This window comes from Rattus norvegicus, chromosome 10, assembly GCF_021556685.1.
Source record: "Rattus norvegicus strain SHRSP/BbbUtx chromosome 10, alternate assembly SHRSP_T2T, whole genome shotgun sequence".
NCBI classification, from domain to species: domain Eukaryota; kingdom Metazoa; phylum Chordata; class Mammalia; order Rodentia; family Muridae; genus Rattus; species Rattus norvegicus.
In genome coordinates, this window is record NC_141543.1 from 87,053,059 (window position 1) to 87,069,199 (window position 16,141).

General features: G+C 46.9%; 1 protein-coding gene across 1 annotated transcript in view; it reads right to left on the reverse strand.

Annotated features, from left to right (window-relative positions):
- The window catches only part of B4galnt2 (beta-1,4-N-acetyl-galactosaminyl transferase 2), a 56,924-nt gene that overhangs the window by 11,707 nt on the left and 29,076 nt on the right, over window positions 1-16,141 (reverse strand). The window contains exons 2-6 of the mRNA XM_087575020.1: window positions 14,160-14,360; window positions 13,408-13,545; window positions 11,151-11,257; window positions 5,706-5,743; window positions 255-435 (exon numbers count right to left, since the gene is read on the reverse strand). Of these exons, the coding sequence (XP_087431146.1) occupies window positions 255-435; window positions 5,706-5,743; window positions 11,151-11,257; window positions 13,408-13,545; window positions 14,160-14,360 (665 nt within the window). The remainder of the gene's footprint in view (window positions 1-254; window positions 436-5,705; window positions 5,744-11,150; window positions 11,258-13,407; window positions 13,546-14,159; window positions 14,361-16,141) is intronic.

Genomic DNA, 16,141 nt, shown 5'->3' on the forward strand with positions numbered 1-16,141 from the left:
TTTTTCTGTGTTGTCTCAGGAATTAGCCACAGTGACAGGACTTGGTGTCCACTGTACAAGGCAAGCAGTGTCAATGACCTTTCTCAAGTCACGCTGTGGGGGTCAGTGGCAGCAGGGGACTCTATTGGGTGCAGTAAATAGGAGGGTCATTGTCTAGGCTCAGAAACTGGCACACAGGAAGAGTCCTGGAGGAAGGTTTTGAGAGGGCTTGGTGCCCTTTTCCAGCATTTTGCGATCAGAAGACAGACTCTCACCTATGTCCACCTTGTGGAGATGGTACACGGTGCTGGTGTATGTCACATGCTGGAGGATGAAGTTCAGGACCTTCCGGTGTCTGGTGGAAATGCTCAGCTGCCTCTGGCCTCTGCCCTGCACCTCATTGTCTGAGACATCAGCAAGGGTGTTCAGTGTCCCCAGAGAAGCTTTCAAGGTGACCTAGGGGTGACATTAGAAGTACTCATATTATTATACACCTGTCAGTCACCCCTGTCCATCTCTAGAGACCCTTTATCCTATCCAATAAAAGGGTATTCCCACCTCAGTGTGACTCCTTAGTCTCCCATCCTCTAGAAAAAGCCATTCACGGGAAAGGCAAGTACCCAGAATGGCCAGCAGGGGGCAGAGCACCCATGGTAGAGAGACCCATCAGGAGCTAGGACAGGTTAATGTTGGTTGTAAAGGGAATAGATTCTACGACTAACTCCTTCCCCCTCCCCCTTTCCCCTCAAGACCTAAAGACTCATGGGTTTAAATGACTCATTCCCATAAACATCTCTTTGTTTTTATGGAACATTGTTCATTCAGGACTTTTTCTAGAGCCAGGCAGTGGTGGCACACACCTTTAATCCTAGTACTCAGGAGGCAGAAGCAGGCACTCTGTGAGTTCCAGGCCAGCCTGGTCTACAGAGAGAGTTCCAAAACAGTCAAGACTACACAGAGAAACTCTTATAAAAAAAAAAAAGTCGGGGGGCTGGTGAGACGGCTCAGTGGTTAAGAGCACTGGCTGTTCTTCCAAAGGTCCTGAGTTCAATTCCCCACAACCACATGGTGGCTCATAACCATCTATAGGGAGATCTGATGCCCTCTTCTTCTTCTTCTTCTTCTTCTTCTTCTTCTTCTTCTTCTTCTTCTTCTTCTTCTTCTTCTTCTTCTTCTTCTTCTTCTTCTTCCTCTTCCTCTTCCTCTTCCTCCTCTTCCTCTTTCTCCTCCTCCTCTTCCTCTTCCTCTTCCTCTTCCTCCTCTTCTTCTTCCTCCTCCTCCTCTTCCTCTTCCTCCTCTTCCTCTTTCTCCTCCTCCTCTTCCTCTTTCTCCTCCTCCTCCTCCTTCCTCCCTCCCCCCTCCTCCATCCCCTTCTCCTTCCCCTCCTCCTCCTTCAATAAGGTCCTGAGGTCTCACTATGTTGCCCAGAGCAGCCTTGAACCCCAGAGCTCAAGAGATCTTTCTGCGTCCTGCTGTCACCACCCTAATAGCTGGCACAGCCCATAGGGGCCACTTTGCCTCGCTTCCTGCTGCAGTTGCTACCGACTTCTGTCTGTCAGTCACTCCTGGTCCTCTACCCTCTGATATCCGAGGGGAGTTTTCCAGGGTTTGGTTCTGGGTCTTTTTCTCCTACTGTAGCACAACTCCCGGCAGAGGATTTTACCCATCATCGATTAGGTACCATCAGGTTTCAAGTGGTTTCAAGGTGTTTATTATATCCCGGCTTGGTGACACATGTCTTTATTCCCAGCTCTCTGCCACCTGAGTTTGAAGTTAGTTTAGTTTACACAGAGAATTCTAGGCCTGTCAGGGTGCAGTGGTGAGACCTTGTCTCAAAAAAATAGACAAACAAAATGTTTGTCTCTGACTCACCCCACTGCCTTCACCATTGGCCCTGTGTGGTGTTTGAATGAAAACACCCCTCAAAGGCTTATATGTTTGAATACTTAGTCTACAGTTGGTGGAACTGTTTGGGAAGGATTTGGAGGTGTAGCCTTGTTGGAGGAGGTGTGTAACTAGGGCAGGCTTTGAGGCTTCAAAAGTTCCATACCTTCCCCAGTGTACTCTCTGCCTCTTGCTTTTTTTTTCATGATTTATTTGTTTATTTTATATATGAGTACACTGTAGCTGTCCTCGGACACACACCAGAAGAGGGCATCGGATCCCATTACAAATGGTTGTGAGCCACCATGTGGTTGCTGGGATTTGAACTCAGGACCTTTGGAAGAGCAGTCAGTGTTCTTAACCACTGAGCCATCACTCCAACCCATCTGCCTTTTTTTTTTTTTTTTTTTTTTTTTTTTTTGGAGCTGAGGACCGAACCCAGGGCCTTGCACTTGCTAGGCAAGCACTCTACCACTGAGCTAAATCCCCAACCCCCTGCCTCTTGCTTTTAAGATGCAACTTTCAGCTGTTCCTACCACCATGCCTTTGCTCTGCCACTGTGGGCTCTAATCTTCCGTATCTGTAATCACAATGAAATACTTTTATAAGTTGCCTTGGTCATAGTGTTTTTATCACAGCCATAGAAAGTTAACCAAGACAGAAATTGGTTTCATATTCGTGGGATATGACATACCTGACCGTATTTGTGACGTTTGGGGACATTTGTGATTTGGGGACATTGAACTAGGAAAGTGGCTGAACGCTGTATGCAGAGCCTAACGGGCCAACCTACTGGGAGCCTGGAAGACAGTGGTGCTGGAAACTATGGGGATGGTGGCTCAAGAGGTTTAGGGGGAAACAATATGAGCAACTGGGCTAGAGACTGTCCTTGTGATGACAAGGACAAGTCTGCTTTCTGCCCTTATTCTAAGAACTTGCTTGAAGCAAAGTTAAAAGCAAAGGACTAATTTCTTCCACAGAGGAAATTTCAAGACAGCTTAATACTGACTCTGTCACATGGTTATTATTAACCACTCTTCAGCAGGTCTATAATGAAAAAGAACAAATGGGCAAAGAGAAATACAAAGTGTACAGTCTGAAGAAGAAAAGAGCAAGCCGGTAAGCAGCATACTTCCATGACTTCCACTGGGGTTTCTGCTTCCAAGGTCCTGCTTTCAGTTCCTGCCTTGACTTTGATGAACTATTGTGATGGTTTGTATATGCTTGGCCCAGGGAGTGGCACTATTAGGAGGTGTGGCCTTGTTGGAGTAGGTGTGTCACTGGGGGTGTGGGCTTAAGACCTTCATTCTAGCTGCCCGGAAATCAGTCTTCTGAGGAAGATGTAGAACTCTCAGCTCCTCCTGCACCTTGCCTGCCTGGATGCTGCCATGCTCCCACCTTGATGATAATGGACTGAACCTCTGAACCTGTAAGCCAGCCCCAATTAGATGTTGTCCTTATTAGAGTTGCCTTGGTCATGGTGTCTGCTCACAGCAGTAAAACCCTAAGACAACTGTGATGTGAAACTCTAGGCTGAAATAAACCCTTTGTTCCCCAAGATGCTTTTGGTCGTGGTGTTTAGCACAGCAATAGACCCTTCCTGCTAGGAAGTCTTGCACTCAAAGTTAGAGTTAAAAAAAATAAATCACTGGAGAGATGGCTCAGCTGTGCGACCACAGGAGCCAGAACACAGAGCTCGGCACCCACAGAAGCTGGGCATTCTGCAGAAGCCTGTTGTGTCGCTTTAATTCTTCAGATGAGGTGATGAGATGGGCGCTGTACCCAAGCTGTGCAAATACCCGCTCAGGCTGAGTCCAGAACATTTCTCTGTTCTAACTACACCTAGGCCTCGGCCTATAAGCACCTAGCCTCCGTACGATCTAATCTTCCAAGCCGACTGGTTCAATCAGCCTTACTCAGCTTCTACCTAGATCTCTTTGCCTGGCCTTGTATTAACTTTGGCAATAGGTTCTAATCTTCTGGTTCCTTCTCATTCTCTGGCTTTTCTGCTTTCGCTCTGTCTGCTTGTTCTCTGGACAACTTGTCTCTGTAAAATCGTCCTTGTAAAACTGCCATACACACACACCTCACCGCACCACCTCCCTCTCTTTCTCTTCCTGTCCCTCTCTCCTTCTCTCCCTCTCCCTCTCCCCCCCTCTCATAACCTCTCTTCCCTGTGCTGTTCTCCTATCCTATCCTATCCTTGGGCATATCCTATCTCTGATTGATCCTGCCAAATCTTCCTCTGATTCATCACTTTGTCTGCCCCTCAATTAGATATCACTTTCAAATATGGCTGCTTTCTTCTACAAACTCACCTTACCTTCACTGTTAGGGATTGAAGGTGTATACAAAGGGCGTGTCTGTTATCCAGCCAGATCATTCTGTAATCAAAGACATGTCTGTATTTGGTCTAAACCATATTTTTTGGATGTGAGAGCAGCCATGTTGCTGGGTTAAAATTTCTCTACAGCCTGTAACTTCAGCTCTGAGAGACCAGATAGCTCTTCTGGCCTTTGTGCCTGGTGGCCTGAGTTCAATCCTCAGTATCAATCAATCAATCAATCAATCAATCAATCAAACCTGCTAAAATCAGTTCGTTACTACTAGACACTGCTGATGTAAGCCCATCAACCCCTCTCACCCAAGTCCTCTCACGACATGTAAAGACTACTTTCTTCCATTCCATCTCTCGGATGCCCAAAATGTGGCCATTAATTCTACCTGAAGATGCAGCTGTGTGCAGGCTTCTCTCCATTCCCACCGCTCTAAAGGCTACCCTTCCTTTGGTCGTCTGCAATAGTTAGGCATCTTTGTGGGAAGTCAACTGGGTTAGCTCACTCCTACTGAAATCGCAGGCCAATCAGCAGACAGAGATCTCTGATTAGCAAGCCCTTAGGCAGACAAGGAGGAGTAGCAGACAGCCACACCCACATGGTAAGGAGGCATAAGCACCTAATGAAAGGACCTAGAGGCTTGGCTCAGGGGTAGAGTGTTTGCCCAGAATGTATGAAGGCCTGGATTCCATCCCTAGTACCATTATAAAGAAATAAATCATAGTTATAGAAAGATGACAGACAGGGATAGGATGGGAGGGTTTGTGTGGGTGACTGAGGAGCCCTCTGAGGACATAGAGCAGCCTATGCACCCCCACTCCACCCTCTATTCAGCCTGTGGGGGGGGGTGATGGGTGTAGACCTCATTTCTGAGCTGAGGAGATGCCCACAGTGGGTAAGAATATGTCTTGTGTTGCATAAGTAGCAGAACCTGAATTTGAATGCCCAGCTCCCACATCAAAAAGTCAGGCAACCCCCATCACCAAAGGTGGATAACAAGACAGGAGGTTGCTGGCTGTCAGCCTCGCCAAAACCCAGTGAGCTCCCCAGTGTCTCAACGAGTCAGGTGGGAGAGCCATAGAGGAAGACACACCTCCAGACTCCTCCCTCTGCAGGTACATCTGCACGCACCCCAAGTCCCGATTCTCAGGGCCCTTTTGCAGGTTCTGAATGAGATTGCACCTCACCCTCAGACATCCCTTCCTAAGACCCCAACCCAGAGCTGTGTAATGAGGGGAGGACAATGGGACATCTCATCCTTTTGTTGTCAGAGGTCACATGTGGCAACTGCTTGCCCCTAGAGCAAACACAGCCATGTAGGTGGCTTTGGAAGTTCTCCCTGCAGTGGCTCCAAAGGCCAGAGAACTGTGCAAAATGCCCCCATGTCCCACTTGTATCCGTGTGGGGTTTGAGTTGGATTAATGACAGGGGCTGGTTAAAGGCTGAGATGAGCCATAGGTGTGGAAGGGAAAACAGTGCTAAAAATGCTGAGATGGGGACTCTTACCTCATAGACTGGGGCATCTGGCCCTTCATATTGGAGGCCTAGAAGACACAGGAAAGGGGAAAAAGTGTCTGAGTGGACACCAAAGCTCCCTCATACACCTCCCTGCCTCCGACTCCTACATATCTGAGAGCCCCACCAAGTGCCATTGCCTATCAGATGGTTGGCCTACACAGTCCTCATTCCCGGACTGTGAGAAGGTCCCATGTTCTCAAACCCACAAGGGTCTAAGACTTCCAGTGTTCACCTTCAGCTTTGGGTTCTGTGAACTCACACAGCCCCTTCCAGATGGTCCTGTTACTGAAGGCAAAGAAATAATGGTGACGTAATGAATACTGAATGATCCTCGAATGAACCTCGGAATAGTCAGACTCTCAGAAATAGAATAAAACTTGCCAGGGGGTGGGAGGGAGGATGTGATAGTTACTGTTAATTACGAACATGACAAAATTTAGAATTGCCTGGGAGAAGGGCATCTGGGCATGTCTCTGGAGTAATGGGAAGACCCACTCACTGTGGGTGGCTCCATTCCCTAGGCAGGGGATCCTGGCCTGTGTGAATGGATAATGAGCTGGAGCTAATGTGCATGAATCCATGGCCCCCTTCTACTGACTTGATTGCATACATAGTACGGCGAACTGCTTCATGTTCCTGAACCTTGACTTCCACCATGATAGCCAGTAAGCTGGAACTATGAGGTAAACAAACCATTCTCCCTTAAATTGCTTTTGTCGGAGTATTTTATTATGGCAACAGGAAAATAAACCAAGACAAGGGAGTTCTTGGTAAGTGAGAATAAACTTTCAGTGTGTGTGTGTGTGTGTGTGTGTGTGTGTGTGTGTGTGTGTGTATGTGTGTATGTGTGTGCATGTATGTGTGTATATGTGTGTATGTATGTGTGTATGTATGTGTATGTGTGTATGTGTATGTGTGTATGTGTGTGTATGTATGTATGTGTATGTATGTATGTGTGTCTGTATGTGTGTATGTGTGTATGTATGTGTATGTGTGTATGTGTGTATATGTGTGTATATGTGTGTGTCTGTATGTGTGTGTATGTGTATGTATGTATGTGTGTGTCTGTGTGTATGTACGTATGTGTATGTGTGTATGTGTTTGTATGTGTGTTTTTGTGTATGTATGTGTATGTGTGTGTATGTGTGTGTCTGTATGTGTGTGTATGTGTATGTATGTATGTGTCTGTCTGTATGTGTGTATGTATATATATATATGTGTGTATGTGTGTGTATATGTGTGTATATGTGTGTATGTATGTGTATGTGTGTGTGTGTATATGTGTGCATGTGCGTGTGTGTGTGGTATGTGTGTGTATGCATGCAGCATATATACATGTGTATGGAGGCCAGAGGTTGACTTCCTTTATTTTATTTTATGTTTATGGGCGTTTTGCCTGCATGTATGTCTGTGTACCGTGGGCCTGTTGCTCATGGAGGTCAGAGGCCTCAGATCCTCAGGAACTAAAGTTATGACACTGGGAATCCCCATGTGAGCCAAAATAAATTCTTTCTGAGTTGTTTTTGTCAGGATATTTTATCAGAGTAACAGGAAAAAGCAAACTATAAAACAAGCAAGACACCCTCCAAGGTTTTTCAAATTATTTGTGATGATACTTCTTGAAACTATTAAAAGGATTAAACAATTTAAAGTTATTTTGTTAAAAATAAAAGAAAAAACACAGTGCTGGAGAGATGGTTCAGAGGTTAAGAGCACTGGCTGCTCTCCATAGACCCTGAATTCAGTCCCCAGCCACCATATAATGACTCATGCCCATCTACAATGGTACCCTCCTCTGCTTGAATAATTATAAATAAATAAATAAATAAATAAGGGGCTGGGGATTTAGCTCAGTGGTAGAGCGCTTACCTAGGAAGCGCAAGGCCCTGGGTTCGGTCCCCAGCTCCGAAAAAAAAAAAAAAGAACCAAAAAAATAAATAAATAAATAAATAAATAAATAAATAAAGCACCAGGCATGATGGTACAGGCCTTTAATCCTAGCACTTGGGAAGCAGAGGCAGATGGATCTCTGTGCTTTTGAGGCCAGCCTGGTCTACAGAGTGAGTTCCAGGACAACCAAGGCTGTTACACAGAGACCCCCGTCTCACAAAATCTAACTTGAATAAATAAAAACCACAGAACAAACATGTTGGAGATGCTTTGAGTCTGTGTGTCCAGAAGCTGAAGGTCCTTGTCCTCAGTTGTTTTTTTTTAAATATTTTATTTATTTATTATATATGAGTACACTGTAGCTGTCTTCAGACACACCAGAAGGGAGGCATCGGATCCTATTACAGATGGCTATGAGCCACCATGTGGGTGCTGGGATTTGAACTCAGGTCCTCTGGAAGAGCAGTCGGTGCTCTTAACCGCTGAGCCGTCTCTCCAGCCCCCTCAGTTGGTTTTTTGATCTATCAATAAAGATGCCAATAGCCAATGGCTGGGACATTGAGAGTTGTGTGGGTAGGACACAGAGAAAATCAACAGGGCAGGAGATAAAGCCAACCAGCCATGTAAGTTTTCAGATAAGTAGCTACTGGTCACTTTTTTCTATTGGGCTTGGGGTGGCAGGTGGCAGGAGGAAGATTTAGGAGTGCCCAGCCTTTGAGGTAGTCAAGACATTTTAAAATTAACTGGTGCACCTCTCTCTCTCTCTCTCTCTCTCTCTCTCTCTCTCTCTCTCTCTCTCTGTGTGTCTGTGTGTGTGTGTCTGTGTGTGTGTGTCTGTGTGTGTCTGTGTGTGTCTGTGTGTGTGTCTGTGTCTGTGTCTGTGTGTGTCTGTGTGTCTGTGTCTGTGTGTTGTCCATTTGCGGATCTGAGATAGCTCCTGGGCGGGTGCTTGATTTTCGCCTGCCGGGAGCACAAAGTGGTGCAGCCAAAAACTCACCACAACACAATTAGGCTGGAGAACTGTCTCAGAAGAACACTGTTCAAGCATAAGTATCCGAATTCAGATCCCAGCACCTTAATATCAATGTGGGTATAGCTGTTACCCTATCCCTGATGGGTGTCCTACACACCTGTTACCCTATCCCTGATGGGTATACTGCACACCTGTTACCCTATCCCTGATGGGTGTCCTACACACCTGTTACCCTATCCCTGATGGGTGCCCTGCACACCTGTTACCCTATCCCTGATGGGTGCCCTGCACACCTGTTACCCTATCCCTGATGGGTGTCCTGTACACCTGTTACCCTATCCCTGATGGGTGTTCTGCATACCTGTTACCTATCCCTGATGGGTGTCCTACACACCTGTTACCCTATCCCTGATGGGTGCAGAGATAGAAGGATTGCTAGGATCTGCTGACTTCCAGCCTTGCAGGGAAAACACGAGCCCCAGAAAACCTACCTCCAAAGGAGAAGCCTGACGTAATAGAGAGCACCTGACACAGTCTTCTGGCCTCCACACATATCTACATGCATGGAAGCATGTATATATACAGACACACATATGTGCATATATAAATAAATATTTTAAATAAACAAACAAAATAATCAAATAAACAGATCTTTTTTTTAAATAATTAAGTTACCCAAAATGTAAGATCATTTTTAAACGACTACTCAAAATCATTATCAGGGTTAAGGGTCGGTCACATTGGCACAGCTCTTGTCTGAAGTCTTGGGTTCAATCAGTCGTTCTCTCCCTCCAGGCAAAATACATCAGTCATCTCTCAGGACTTAACCAAGCATGACTTCAGCCAGAAAGGAATGCAGAAGTGAGGAGGCTTAGCTGCTACTGGGCCTAGGAGGGCCAGTTTCTCCTTCTGGTTCCATCCAGAAGGCTCCCAGCAGATTTGGCACCTACATGCCTTCTGTCTATCCCGGGCACTCACTCTCCACCTGTTTGCAGTGTGGGTTTGCATAACTTGGGTCTTGCTCACGGAGACTTGCTGGATCCTGAGTGCCACTGTCACCCAGCTACACTCAGGTCTTTTCCATGACTCATTGGGGGTGGGGGTGGGGGTCTGTTTGCCTCCAGATGCCAAGAGCCCATAGTAGGGCAAGAATCCACCAGAAGGTCCAGAGTCCATCTACCACCTCTGTGAGGGAAAACACCTCAGCCTCCTGCATTTGGCTTTCAGAAAGATGGTAATGTTGAGCCAGAGGGGTCCGTAAAGACCCCATGAAGAGCTATTTTTGTCTTTGTTTTGTCTTCATTGTTTTATTTTAGTTGCTTAATTTGGAGCGTTTGGTATTGGGGTGTGGGATTAAAACAGTCTCATTGTGTAGCTGAGACTGATCTCAAATTCCTGATCCTCCTGCCTCAGTCTCCTGACTGCTGTGTGGTTACAGATGAGTTGTACCTCATTGGGCTTGGAAAAGGATTTGTTATTTTAATTTATATTAAAATGCTTTATTTTTCACACATGGATGTGTGTGTGGCAGAGGGTGGGGGTGGGAGGGTACACGCATGCCACAGCTCACATAGGGGCGATCCTGAGGAAGCTGACTCTGCCGTATATCTCCTGAGTACAGACCTCAGGTGTCAGCGTGGCACAGACCCCTCTACCTGCCAAGCCAGGCTTCCTACTTAGAAGGGAGCTGCGCTGACAGCATTCTTCTCAAAATGCCTTCCTTGAAGATGGGGGTCATCGAAGTGCTCCTGATGATGTAAGTCCTTTGAAAACCAATTTTTCTCTGAGATTCCCAGAGGCCCACAGAATCCCAACTTCTGTATTAGCCCAGAGCCTCGGGGAAGCCATGGCTGGAGATCCCGAGTTGTGTTTGGGAAGCTTTTGGTGCCGCTTGGCAAAATATTGGCAAAAATATTTACATTGGGCTAAAACAAGGAAGTCGGCTCAGGCAAGAATTTGACATTGGGCTAGGACAAGGCTCAAGATGAATACGGCAGAGGGACTTGATCTTTGTATATTTTTTATTTTTTTTCTTCTTTTTCTTTTTTCTTTTTTTCGGAGCTGGGGACCGAACTCAGGGCCTTGCGCTTGCTAAGCAAGCGCTCTACCACTGAGCTAAATCCCCAACCCCTGATCTTTGTATCTTGATCATCTTATGAAGTCCCTGAATACAGTGGCCCTGGGAACTTTGTTTATGCCTTGTTTGTTCCTTGACTACGTTGTCTTTAAGCTAGAACTGACCCTATTCTTCACACGTACCTAGAATGGGATAGAAGCAGACTAGAAATAGTGAACCTGCCTCAGCATTTGCTGGGGTCCTACTATAAAGTCATCTAATCCTCCTTTTCTTTTTTCTTTAATCCTCACTCCCTCCCTCAAAACCCTCTGACTGACTGAGTGGGCTTGCTCAGTTGTGGAGGCAGGGACTCTAACACAGACAGAAATCCAGCCAAGCTTCCTGAGCTGTGCACATAGACACCCAGTGAACCGCAAGCTCCTGATTTGTCCTTTCGTTTAAGGAGAACGGAGAGAGTGTTGCCGGCTGCCCCTAAGGATACAGATGTACCTACCTGGGATGAGAATCGTGTGCAGGGGCATCACCTCCACACCATGGACCGGGTATCCGAAGGGGAGATTGGGTAAAGCCAGCAGAGGTGGTGGGCGAGGCAGCCCTTCTCTTCAGGAGAAAGCAAGCATGAGAGTCGGTGCACAGCAAAATGCATTTTAGCGGTTAAGAGCACTGACTGCTCGTCCAGAGGTCCTGAGTTCAATTCCCAGAAACCACATGGTGGCTCACAACCATCTGTAATGGGATCCGATGCCCTCTTCTAGTGTGTCTGAAGAGAGTGACACTGTACTCACATATATAAAATACATAAGTAAATCTTTTTGAAAACACATTTTAAAAAACACCCTCATAATCAACAAGAACAAGTGAAATTATTACCCGCACACACGCATACATATGATTTAAAACATAGATCAGACAGACAGATCAGACAGCTGTGTCTATGTGCACAGCTCAGGAAGCTTGGCGGGATTTCTGTCTGTGATTAAAAACATAGATCTGTCTTTGCTGCTTGTTTTGTTGAGGCAGGATTTCTCTGTGTAGCCCTACACCAGGCTGGCCTCCACCTCACAGAGGTCCTCCTGCTTCCCAAGGGCTGGGATTAAAAGCGTGTGTCACCACCACCCAACTAAAAAGCAAATCTTTTTTTCTTTTTCTTTTTTTTTTCCCGGAGCTGGGGACCGAACCCAGGGCCTTGCGCTTCCTAGGCAAGCGCTCTAAGCACTGAGCTAAATCCCCAACCCCTAAAAAGCAAATCTTAATGAAAGAGTATCCCCATCCCTGACCAACCCTTTCTACATGCCTGCTTACCGCGGCGATGAATTTCTATATCTGAAACAAGTCATATATATAGACAACGTGAGAAGGAGGCAAGGTTCACGTTCAGTTAGAGCCAGCCGGGCCCGCATAGGAGCATTTTCTCTAAAGCATCAGTTCTCAGCCTGTGGGTCAAACAACCCTTTCCCAGGGGTCGCCTAAGACCATCGGAAAACACAGATATTTACATTATGATTCACAACAGTAGCAAAAATACAGTTATGACGTAGCAACGAAAATGTTATGGATGGGGTCACCATAACATGAGGAAACATGTTAAAGGGCCTCAGCATTAGGAAGCTTGAGAGCCTCTCTGCTCTGAGTTACTTTTAAAGGGGCTGTCACAAGTAACTCTATCTTGTTGGTTAGAGGCAAGATCTTGACATGAAATCTACGCTGGCCTTTAACTTACAATCCTCCTGCTTCAGCCTCCCACGTGCTGGAATTACTGGCAAGTGCCCAGCATATACAAATCCCTTTTAATAAAAGCCAGCCAGAACCTGTTTTAATTCCCCTCTTCAACCAACGACTTTGGTATCCACCCTTTGTAATTGAAAATGTGGGGGGGGGGGGCTGGGGATTTAGCTCAGTGGTAGAGCGCTTGCCTAGGAAGCGCAAGGCCCTGGGTTCGGTCCCCAGCTCCGAAAAAAAAAAAAAAAAAGAACCAAAAAAGAAAAAAAAAGAAAATGTGGGGAGGACTGGGGCTGTAACTCAGTGGTAAAGCATTTGCTCAGTACATTGCAAGGATCTGGGTTTGATTCCGAGCACCACAAGAGAAGAACTGAGGCAGGGGCATAAAGGAGTAGAGCTCAGTGGTGGAGTGAGACCTGAAGTTCAGTCTCCAGCACGGTCAAAGGCAAAGTGACATTCTGCACGTCTGCACATGGTGGCACTTGACAGAATGTTCCTGGTACATAGAATCACCTTCTGTGCTGGCCTGGGCACATGGCAGCTGTAGCACACTGTCACTGAGCAGTGCCAAGCTCTCTGGTCCTTTTTCTCTGTCAGTTTTATTGAAATGTTTTGTTTTTGTGTTTAAAGATTATTTGTTTATTATAAAGATTTATTTATTTTTTTTTAGTATGTGTACAGCATTCTGCCTGCACATACACGTGTAAGCCAGAAGAGGGCACTAGATCCCATTACAGATGGTTGTGAACCACCATGTGGTCATGGGAATTGAACTCAGGACTTCCAGAAGTGCTCTTAACCTCTGAACCATCTCTCCAGCCCATCACTGAAATGTTTTGTGACATGAAACCCTGCGAATCTTCCTTGGAGAATGCTATTATCCATTGTCTTCCTCTGCTCATTCCCCATAGTTCCTCCCAGGGGCCCCTCAGGAGTTCGAGGTCCAGACTTTTCTCAGGGTTCCTCACTCTCTCGAGCACTTGAGTGTTTGCTGCTCCCAGAAACCCAAGAGCCCCCACAGCCTCCCTCACCTCCTCTGGAAGTGCTCAAATTCTGCCTGTCTTCTGGCGTTCACAGCCGGAAGGTCCTTCTGGTTATAGGCGTTCTGATACTTGTATTTCATTTGCTGTTTGCCAGACTCACAGTCGCATTGATTTTTGGGGAAGAGCCTAGAACAAGGGAGAAAAGGTTATAAACATGGACAACTGCTGGGAGGGCAGGATCTTAGCCTGAAACTTTGTGTCACTCACACTGTCCTAACTGGGTTGATATCCAGCAAACACCCAACAGTCCCCCCCCCCCCTCCAACCCCTCAGAGTCAGGATGAGGGGTAGGGATGAAGGGGGCGGGGACTAAAGAGCATTCCCCTTTTCCTTTCTTTCTTCTTTTCCTTTTCTTTTTTGAAACGAGATCTTGTCTACGTGGCCCAGGCTGGCCTCAAACTCATGGTAACCCCTGCCTCAGCCTCCTGCGTGAATCACCAGGCCCAACAGACTCTAGAATTATCCCTTCCATCTTGCTTCTTTAAGACCAACAGGCCCTTCAGTTGGCAGCTAGTCCCACTAGGGCCGAAGGCAGGCAGCAGCATCCTCCCAATGAGGTTGCAAGGTTACCGGGTGCTGTAGGAAACCGAGACTGGATCCCACAGACTGCACCTCTTTGAGACTCACTTTAGTAACCAGCACCCATTCTGAATTGTCTGTAATGTCTAAGGCTCACGGAGAAGCAGGGAAGAGACATCAAGGGAGAGACAACAGAGGGGCCAGAGCACTCAGAGTCTCACCAGATGTCACTGTAGGTAAAGAGTGTCCTCAGGTGCTCCTCGGATAGAAGTTTCAGCACTGGGTCAACCGGCCCAGGCTTTGGGAACGCTGGCTTGAAGGTGCCAAACTCTGCTGTAAGGGCCAAACTTCTGAACATAAACACAACAGTGGCAAGTCCTAGGATCATGACTAACGTCTTGAGGAGCCATGGGAACCTGGAGCTGGCAAAAGACACAGGGAAAAAGCAAAAGGCATTAGAATTTTTGATCTCGAGAGCTGGGGAGATAAGAGTTCGGTCTCGGGGTTGGGGATTTAGCTCAGTGGTAGAGCGCTTGCCTAGGAAGCGCAAGGCCCTGGGTTCGGTCCCCAGCTCCAAAAAAAAAAAAAAAAAGAGTTCGGTCTCCAGCACCCACGTAAAAATCTGGATGTGGTTCGGTGAGCAAGAACACCTCACTGTGCAAACCTGAGGACTTCATTTGGGAACCCAGGGTGCAAGAACAGGACCAAGTTCCACAAGTTGTCCTCTGACACCCACACCCAAGCCATGGCATTTGCTGGTGAACATTCATGCACTCAATAATCATCATCATCATCATCATCATCATCATCATCTTCGTTTGTTTTACTTTTTTGTTTTGTTTGAGACAGGTTCCACCATATCACCTGGCTGGTCTGTAACTCACTGTGTAGATCATGCTGGCCATGAATTCCGCCTGCCTCTGCCTCTCGTGCTCAGATTAAAGGCACGTGCCACCATTATTAGATTACTTTTTTTTTTAAAGAATTACTCATTTATTTTATGTATATGCGTACACTTTTGCTGTCTTCACACACACCAGAAGAGGGTATCAAATCCCATTACAGATGGCTGTGAGACACCATGTGGTTGCTGGGAATTGAACTCAGGACCTCTGGAAGAGCAGTCAGTGCTCTTAACTGCTGAGCCATCTCTCCAGCCCTCTCTTTCTTTCTTTCTTTCTTTCTTTCTTTCTTTCTTTCTTTCTTGTCACTGTTTTCTGAGACAAGGTTTCTCTGTGTAACCTGTGTGACAGTCCCCGGGTGTCCTGGAACTGGCACTATAGACCAGGCTGAACCCAAACTCACAGAGACCTTCCTGCCTCTTCCTCCAAGTGCTGACATTAAAGGCATGCACCACCACCACCACCACCACCACCACCACCACCAGGCAGAGACTCTGCCTTAAAGAAGGTGAAAAACATTTCTTAGGACAACTCAAAAACAGAGAAGAAAAGAATCAACTGACAAAAGGACCAAGAAAGATCCCAAATGAAGGGATGGTGATGGGGAGGGGGGTGCTGAGAGGGAGAGGTGGAGGGGGAGCTAATGGGACGAGGGATGGGGGGGCTGGTAGAGAGAGAGAAGGGGGAGCTGATGGGGAGTGGGGAGGGGGAGCTTGTGGGAAGAGAGGGAAGGGTAGCTGATGGGGAGAGAGGGAGGGGGAGCTGATGGAAAGAAGGAGAGGGGGACCTGATGGGGAGGGGGAGCTGATGGGGAGAGGTGGGGGGAGAGCTGACACATCTGAAGTCAGAACTCACTGCACTGTCATTGCAGCCGGCTTCAGACACATCAGAAGAGGGCATCAGATGCCATTACAGATGGTTTAAGAAGTTTAGTCAGTCATCACAAAGAAGGCACCCAAGGGGGTTCCTCAGGTCAAAGCAAAACAGGAAGTTGGGAGAGTGGAATTCCAGCCCTAGGGACAGTGCTAACTACACTCTGGGTGGGTCTTTCTTTCTGTTCCTTCTTATCAGGGAGCCGACAACAAACGCTTGTTCATTCTAGATAGAGACCACAGCCCAACATCATGATTTTACCAAAACCAACTTGGTGAAGCAATGAACTGATTGGGAATCTGGGTGAGAGGTTTCTTACAGGAGAAGGACACGCCAAAGGCAGCGGCATCACCAAAAGCTGATGCACAACACGGCTCTGGAAAGCTGCAACCCTGAGCTCACTGCAGAACTCGCCAGGCTTCTCTCTC